The sequence below is a fragment of the Oncorhynchus tshawytscha genome, linkage group LG03, assembly GCF_018296145.1.
Source record: "Oncorhynchus tshawytscha isolate Ot180627B linkage group LG03, Otsh_v2.0, whole genome shotgun sequence".
Taxonomy (NCBI): domain Eukaryota; kingdom Metazoa; phylum Chordata; class Actinopteri; order Salmoniformes; family Salmonidae; genus Oncorhynchus; species Oncorhynchus tshawytscha.
This window is the reverse complement of record NC_056431.1, coordinates 63,778,188-63,787,218: the sequence shown is the minus strand read 5'-3', so window position 1 is coordinate 63,787,218 and position 9,031 is coordinate 63,778,188. Positions and strand designations below refer to the sequence as shown.

At 44.6% G+C, this 9,031-nt stretch overlaps 1 protein-coding gene across 1 annotated transcript; it reads left to right on the top strand.

Moving 5' to 3' along the window:
- The first annotated feature begins 2,756 nt into the window (after positions 1–2,756).
- Positions 2,757–5,901, top strand: LOC121846208 (pollen-specific leucine-rich repeat extensin-like protein 3). Its single transcript, XM_042319825.1, has 2 exons — positions 2,757–2,966; positions 4,538–5,901. Exon 2 carries the CDS (start codon positions 5,208–5,210, stop codon positions 5,772–5,774), a length of 567 nt encoding a protein of 188 aa, XP_042175759.1. The 5' UTR covers positions 2,757–2,966; positions 4,538–5,207; the 3' UTR covers positions 5,775–5,901.
- Positions 5,902–9,031: the final 3,130 nt, after the last annotated feature.

The following is a 9,031-nucleotide window of genomic DNA, read 5'->3' as shown; positions in this document are numbered from 1 at the left end:
CTATGACCCACATAATGCACTATTTCTCTTTAGAATCCTGTATCTTTTAATACGGTTCTGGCCCAAAGTAGCACATTACATGGAGAGTAGGGATTCACGTGTGATGTGTCCCCTATTGACATGTGTCACTTTGTCCTCATAACGTCCCAGATAAATGCTCCATTGAAGGGATCCTGTCTACTGCACTTGCATCTGCCTGCATAACTATTCTGTGGTTTCCGTGGTTACGGGTGTATTTACGCTAGTGATGTACGATCCCTCCCTGTTCTCTCTTCAGGCCTGACGGCCTAATCGAAAGGAAAATAGCTCAACGTGAACAATGTACTGTAAAAACAGAAATGGAATAGGTTCTTCAGCTACTGAACAGGTAGACACATGCAGGTTGGCTTCTTACTGACTGCTCCTTTATCTGCAGTCGACAGTAGGTAAAAATGTTGTAAGGTATTCAGTGAACAAGTCAATTCTAATAGCACTATTTTACTAATGTGACTGGTACAATTTGCCTAATTATATTGTTTCTTATTATATAATGGTTATATTGGTTAGTTACAATTAAAATAGTTTGTGTAATCAGGATTGTGTTTGTTTGTAAGGTTGTTTCACCATTCTCACCATTCTTCTCCACAACCCATTATAAGTGACAGCTGTTATGCTTCCGTTGAGCCTGAATGGAAATTCTATCTATCCCAGTCTTTCTGGACCAAGCAACACACTGCTGTCTCCTGATGTAATCATCCAGCCTTCATCTGAGAGATGTAACGGCTTTACATCTCTGTCACACAGGGGGATCGAGGGGGTGCAGAAGCCCATTCAAATTGTATTCACTTCAATGCAAATGTAATTAGAATCCAAGTCAATTGTAATTGTAATTAACTGTATATTGTTGGTTAGTGTAATCAAATTGTAACCCCTCCATCATCTGGCTATAACAGCACACCCTCAGGAGCCCCTCTTCTGCCCTCCTGGACCCCCTTCATCAGTGGTTTAAGTGGGTCTTTAATCTCTATCCAATGATCAATCACATCTGTCGCTCCGGGTTATATCCTGGGCCCTGACCCCTGACTCCTCCCTGGGGGTTGTGTACCAATCACAGAGAAACAGGAAGAGCATTGCTTTTGACAGCAGGCTTTATGAGAGGCCTCCTGGGAAATGTAGTGTTGGTGCATCAAAGAGGAGTATGAGTCACCATCTGTCTCCCTCACTCAGCCACTGTGTGTGTGTGTGTCTGTGTGTGTGTGTGTGTGTGTGCTCTTTGGATACCCGTGCAGAGGGAACACAATGTTATCACACAATGTATACACACACATACACTCGCACACAGACACACACACACACACACATTATGTTACTGTTAACCACACACGAAGCATGCTCACACAAGCCTTCCTTACAGCTCACACACAAACACACACACAAACACACACACACACACACACACACACACACACACAGAGCAGCTCAAGGTTGAGCCTTCCCTGTCCCCCAGCCTTCCCTGTCCCCCACTCTACGGGCTGTTTTACGATTCCTGGCGACGTTCCGAATCCACATTGACATTCCTGTCTTGTCGCTCGTTTCTTTGTGCATTCTGGAAATAGAGAGAGAGGACCCCCTCCACTTTCTGCTCTCCCCCTCTCTCACTCACTCACACACACACACAGCAGCTCGAGGTTAAAGGGAAAGTTCACAATTGTTCAACTTCATGGTGATCATCTCCACCACCACCCCCAACATCAACATACAGTATGTGAACATGGTGCGTTTCTACGTTTTGTAGTAAAAAGATAGAGGAAGATAAGTGTTACACTGTTGCACATTCAGAGATCAATTTATAGCCAATAATCTAAAATAATTCATAGATTTGAAACCAAAACACTTTCTGTTTGTCATAGACGGACAAGATTAATATGAAATGAAAGCCAAGTTCCTAACAAGTTCAGGAAGCCAAGCTAGTTCTCTGTGAGACATTCACAGTGATGGGGGAAGACGTTTTGATCAAGAGAGACCATTAGAAAATATACTCATGTTATTAGTTTTATAAATTGATAATTCTATATTTGAAACATATATAAAGTAATTTGAAACCTTATGAATACTGTTTTGTTCAATGTGAAGTACGTCATATAAAATGTTTCACATTGTTTCTGTCCTCAAAAGTGACTACACCTCAGCAGTTTATAACTATTTTTTACCAGAAAGGTGAGATTGTAACCTTTCGTGGAGAATGCATCATTACTTGTTATTGTTTTTTGCCCTCTCATGATAAATAATTACCGTAGCAGATTACGTAGATTACATTTTCAAATACATTTAGTTACATTTAAGAGGTTTTAAGGAATGATATCAGTGTGGAGGCACAGTGTGGAGTGTGTAAAGGCCAATTTATACCCCTTGAAAATGGACCCTATGGACCCTAGCGCTGTCTTGCAATGTCATAGTTTTTTTCTACCTGGAAATGTGAGACCTGACGAATCAACGTATAATTCCTCACGAAGACTGAGGGGCAGTTTTGAGTGAGTTTTGCAACGGAAGTCCTGCCCCTGTGTCTACATCACATCTTTTCCAGTATCAGTTCTGATATAAATGTGCAAAAAATGTGGGACTTAATACTACTTTGCTGCTACTACTTGCTATTCTACTCAAAAGCTTCCTTTTTTTGTGCTTTTATTTCAAGATTTTGCTACAAGCAATTGTCTGTTTCTGTTCAGATTTGAGAAGAGTCTGGGCGAGGTAATACAAGCACTTCCGCAACCTTTCCATGTCGTTGTCTTTCCGAAAACACACACAGGAAGCGGAAGAAGCGACATTTGAACACTGATACCAATATCAAAGAAACATTGGACTCGGTATGTTCGCAATCTGAATAGACTGAAGGAGAAGAGGAGGGGGGAAGCCGCCGGTGTGTGAGTCCCGCCAGTCGTCCGACGACTGGATTGGCTTCGTGTTTACGTAAAACGTCGCCAGATACGGTATGTAGTCTTGTCATGCAGCCTAGACCTTTCGTACAGTGTGTGTTTGATCTTATGTGTAGCAGACCTAGTTATAACATGAAATCACCTCTTTTCTGGATGGGACACATTGTGCGTGGTGTTATCATAATGAGTAGCAGGGCTAGTTCAAACATCTGAAAACAGACACTGTGGTGTTATCATAATGAGTAGCAGGGCTATTTCAAACATCTGAAAACAGACACTGTGGTGTTATCATAATGAGTAGCAGGGCTATTTCAAACATCTGAAAACAGACACTGTGGTGTTATCATAATGAGTAGCAGGGCTAGTTCAAACATCTGAAAACAGACACTGTGGTGTTATCATAATGAGTAGCAGGGCTAGTTCAAACATCTGAAAACAGACACTGTGGTGTTATCATAATGAGTAGCAGGGCTAGTTCAAACATCTGAAAACAGACACTGTGGTGTTATCATAATGAGTAGCAGGGCTATTTCAAACATCTGAAAACAGACACTGTGGTGTTATCATAATGAGTAGCAGGGCTATTTCAAACATCTGAAAACAGACACTGTGGTGTTATCATAATGAGTAGCAGGGCTATTTCAAACATCTGAAAACAGACACTGTGGTGTTATCATAATGTGTAGCAGGGTTAGTTCAAACATCTGAAAACAGACACTGTGGTGTTATCATAATGAGTAGCAGGGCTAGTTCAAACATCTGAAAACAGACACTGTGGTGTTATCATAATGAGTAGCAGGGCTAGTTCAAACATCTGAAAACAGACACTGTGGTGTTATCATAATGAGTAGCAGGGCTAGTTCAAACATCTGAAAACAGACACGGGTGTTATCATAATGAGTAGCAGGGTTAGTTACAACATCTGAAAACAGACACTGGTGTTATCATAATGAGTAGCAGGGTTAGTTCAAACATCTGAAAACAGACACTGTGGTGTTATCATAATGAGTAGCAGGGCTATTTCAAACATCTGAAAACAGACACTGTGGTGTTATCATAATGAGTAGCAGGGCTATTTCAAACATCTGAAAACAGACACTTTGGTGTTATCATAATGAGTAGCAGGGCTAGTTCCAACATCTTAAAACAGACACTGTGGTGTTATCATAATGAGTAGCAGGGCTAGTTCAAACATCTGGAAACAGACACTGTGGTGTGTGTGTGTTAATTAGATTGAGATATTTATAAAATCAGTTATTTTGGCCGGAAGAGGAAGACAGCTGAGTGACTGTCATTATGGTAGTCTTTATTGTAATGAGTAAATAAGAAAAACAGCTAAATCCAATCAGCAAAACTGTCACGCCCTGACCTTAAAGAGTCTTTTTATTTCTCTATTTGGTTAGGTTGGGGTGTGAATTGGGTGGGCATTCTAGTTTTTCTATTTCTTTGTTGGCCGGGTATGGTTCCCAATCAGAGGCAGCTGTCTATCGTTGTCTCTGATTGGGGGTCATACTTAAGCAGCCTTTTGTCCACCTTTAGTTTGTGGGATCTTGTTTGTGTGTAGTTGCCTTCTGTACTGCATGTAGCTTTACGTTCGTTTTATATATATATATTTTTTGGTGCAGGGATCCTGGGCCCAGGAGAAAAGGGAGTGGAGGACATCATGGATATGGGAGGAGATTATGGCAGACAAGACCCTGCCATGGAAGCAGGCGGAGGCAGCGAAGGAGGATCAACGACGACTCGGGTTCACAACCACGACGTAAGCCTGAGAGGCGTAAGCCCAAAAATATGGAGGGGGCACACGGAGTGGTCAGCGGAGCCGAGGGGTGAACCAGAGCCAGTCAGGGAGTGGATTGATGAACTCGACGAAAGATTCCGGAGAGAGGTGTGGGCGTTGAGAGCACTGCAGAGCGGGTGTGCTGAGGAGCGTGACACCAGTCATATGCACCAGTTTCAAGCATCTGGCCTCCAGTGTGCCTCCTCTGTCCGGTATGCCCTGTGTCTCCTCCATGCACTCGCCCTGAGGTGTGTGTCACCGTTCCGGTACAATGTGTGCCGGTTCTACGTACCGTGTCTCCAGTGCGTCTTCACAGGCGTCCTGTGCCAGCGCCTCGCATTTGCAGGGCTAAAGTGAGCATCCAGCCTGGACGGGTTGTGCCAGCTCTACGCTCCTGACCTCCAGTGCGCCTCCATGGTCCAGTATATCCTGTGCCAGCTCCTTGCACCCAGCCTCCTGTGCGTGTCTCCAGCCTGGTACGTCCTGTGCCTGCTCCACGCACAAAGCCTCCAGTGATGATCCATGGCCCAAAGCCTCCAGTGATGATCCATGGCCCAGAGCCTCCAGGATTGATCCATGGCCCGAAACCTCCAGTGATGATCCATGGCCCGGAGCCTCCAGTGATGATCCATGGCCCAGAGCCTCCAGAGACGATCCAGGGTCCGGAGTCTCCAGTGACAGTCTGCAGTCCAGAGTCTCCAGTGACATTCGGCAGTCCAGAGCCTCCGGCGACGGTCTGCGGTCCAGAGCTTCCGGCGATGGTGTGCGGTCTAGAGCCTCCGGCGACGGTCTGCGGTCCAGAGCCTCCTGCAACGGTGTGCGGTCTAGAGCCTCCGGCGACGGTCTGCGGTCCAGAGCCTCCGGCGATAGTCGGCGGTCCAGTTCCTCTGGCGACGAACCACGGTCTGGTTTGTCTAGTGACGATCCACGGTCTGGTTACTCCGGCGACGATCTATGGTCCGGAGTCCCTGGCGACGATCTACGGTCCGGTTCCTCTGGCAACAGTCCATGGTCCGGTCCACAGAAGCGGAGGGATCAGCGAGCAGAGCGGGGTCTACGTCCCGAACCGGAGCCGCCACTGAGGCTCGATGCCCAACCGGACCCTCCCCCATGGAGTCAGGTTTTGCAGCCAGAGTCCACACCTTTGGTACTGTCACGCCCTGACCTTAAACATACTTTTTATTTCTCTATTTGGTTAGGTCGTGGTGTGATTTGTGTGGGCATTCTAGTTTTTCTATTTCTTTGTTGGCTGGGTATCGTTCCAAGTTAGAGGCAGCTGTCTATTGTTGTCTCTGATTGGGAATCATACTTAGGCAGACTTTTTTCCACCTTTAGTTTGTGGGATCTTGTTTGTGTGTAGTTGCTTTCTGCACTGCATGTAGCATTACGTTTGTTTTTTATTTATTTTATTTTTTCCGGTGTCATTTAAAAAAAGAAAAATGTACGCCTGCCACGCTGCACCTTGGTCCAATTCATCTTTAAACGATCGTGACAAAAACCAAGTGTGTTGCTCACAACATGACATATAAACAGTCATCAACCAGATGAAGAGAACATATGTGCGCACATTTACTGTACAAAAAAAGGTGTCCAAAAGGGTTCTTCGGCTGTCCCCATAGGATAACACTTTTTGGTCCCAGGTAGAACCTTTTTTGGTTCCAGGTAGAACTCGTTTGGGTTCAATGTGGAGCCCTCTGTGTAAAGGGTTCTTCCTTGAACCAAATAGGGTTATTTAAAGGGTTCTCCTATGGAAACAGCCGAAGAACCATTTTAGGTTCTAGATAGCACCTTTTGTCTATGAGTGTAGGGTGCCACGTGAGATAGCAACACCCTGGAAAGACACTCGACCAGCTGGTGTGAGGAAGTAGTCCTCGTGGTTGTTGCATATGTCTATAGCATCTCTGGTTGCCCTGTCTGTCGACATCTTTGTTGCATCCAGGAAACTGGTGTCTCCTTGTACCACCTGACTCTACAGGAAACTGGTGTCTCCTTGTACCACCTGACTCTACTCTACTGGACGCAGGTCTCCAGTGGGTGTGGAGTGGTCAACAAACGTGGGGTGGATGAACTGTGTTGATGACTGTGTTGTCAGTGGCTGTAGTGTCTGTGGTGCAAAAGTAGTTGTAGAGGGCTACGCAGGCCTTGGCCACAATGGTCTCAGCTTTCTCTGGGGCAACCTCAAGGGCTCGTCCCGCCGTCCTCTATCTTGCAGCAAGGATCCCAAAGCAGTTCTCGTAAATGATTCTGGCTCTTGAGCAGCGGTAGTTGTAGATCTTCTTGGCGTCATCAAGGCCAGAAGAATCTTTAAATAAAATAATAATTTCCATTAGTAGTGAACAAAAACATGAAGGCTATCAAACATGTACCGTAACAACTGTGTAGGCACGGCTTTGGACAAACAGTGCCTTTAGAAATTATTCATACCCCTTGACTTATTCCACATTTTGTTGTGTTACAGCCTGAATTTGTTATTTTATATTAAAATGAATTTTTCTCTCACCCAGCTACACACAATACCCCATAATGACAAAGTAAAAACAAGTTTTTAGATATTTTTGCAAATTTATGGAAAATTAAATACAGAAATATTCAATTTACGTAAGTATTTACACCCCTGAGTCAATACATGTTAGAATCACCTTTGGCAGCATTTACAGCTGTGAGACTTTCTGAGTAAGAAGAAGTAGCTGCAAAGCTCCACGGAGGAGATTGGAGTATCTTTCCATAGGACCACTTTAAACTGTGCACTCCACAGAACTGGGCTTTGCCAAAGAGTGGCCAGAAAAAATCCATTGCTTCAAAAAAAAATGAGCAAACACGTTTGGTGTTGGCCAAAAGTTATGTGGGAGACTCCTCAAACATATGGAAGAAGGTACTCTGGTCAGATGAGACTAGAATTGAGCTTTTTGACCATCAAGGAAAATGCTATGTCTGGTGCAAACCCAACACCTCTCATCACCTCGAGAACACCATCCCCACAGTGAAGCATGGTGATGGTAACATCATGCTGTGGGGAAGTTTTTCATCGGCAGGGACAGGGAAACTGGTCAGAATTGAATGAATGATGGATGGTGCTAAATACATGGAAATTCATGAGGGAAACCTGTTTTAGTCTTCCAGAGATTTGAGACTGGGATGGAGATTCACCTTCCAGCAGGACAATAACCCATCCAACTTGGAGTTTTGCCTTGAAGAATGGGCAAGAATCCCAGTGACTAGATGTGCCAAGCTTATAGAGACATACCCCAAGAGACTTGCATCTGTAACTGCTGCAAAGGGTGGCTCTACAAATGATTGACTTTGGGGGGGTGAATAGTTATGCTCAAGGTATCTGTTTTTTGTGTTTTTTATTGATGTTTCACAATAAAAAATATTTGTGTAAATCAGATGATACAAACCCCCCAAAAATAAATTTTTAATTTCAGGTTGTAAGGCAACAAAATCGAAAAAATGCCAATGGGGGTGAATACTTTCGCAAGCCACTGTAGGAAGCTCTTGCTGTTCAGGCTCTAGCAAAGGGCAATTCATAGAAATTGTCACACGCTCAACGTTGCCAGTCTACTAACCACCGGTCCTGGCAACCCACCTTACGCACACCTGCTCCTCATCGTTGTGCTCACCTGAACTTCATCATTCCCATGATTACTTCCCCTTTATTTAGCCCTCAGTAGCCTCAGTCTTCAGGCAGTGTTGGTTTTTGTACCCGTTCAGTACGCTTTTCTTGTTTTGTTTATCTGCTTATTCTCTGTCACGACTTCCGCAGAAGTTGGTCCCTTTCCTTGTTCGGGCGGCTTTCGGCGGTCGACGTCACCGACCTTCTATCCATCGCCGATCCACTTTTCATTTTCCATTGGTTTTGTCTTGTCTTCCATCACACCTGTTGTGTATTTAACCCTCTGTTCCCCCTCATGTCCTTGTCAGTAATTGTTTGTTGTAGTGCTTGTGCACGGTATGCTGGTATATACCGGGTTTTGTTTGACCCATTTATTGTATTGTTCTGTTTACGGTGGTTTATGGTTATTAAACACAACCGTTGTAAATCAGTTTCCGCTCTCCTGCGCCTGACCTCTGTCGCCAGTAGCATCGCATTTCATTCTCATTATTAAACTCAACTTCTGCACCTGCTTTCTGACTCCTAGTGTATATGTTACAGAAATACATATTACACAACGCAGACTTCCGCTCTGGCTGGAATGCAAAGATGATGTGGACAATAGTGTGCACTGCCCCAGAAATGACTCCGCCCTTGCACATGCATGTGCGGAGCTTGTAGCAATCTTAACACCCTGGCAGCACACTCAAACACATGCACAGACGTGCACGTTTACAATCAGACACA

Bases quoted from the DNA above. Each gene is read 5' to 3' on its own strand.
- LOC121846208 (XM_042319825.1), top strand. From the start codon at position 5,208: ATGATCCATGGCCCAAAGCCTCCAGTGATGATCCATGGCCCAGAGCCT.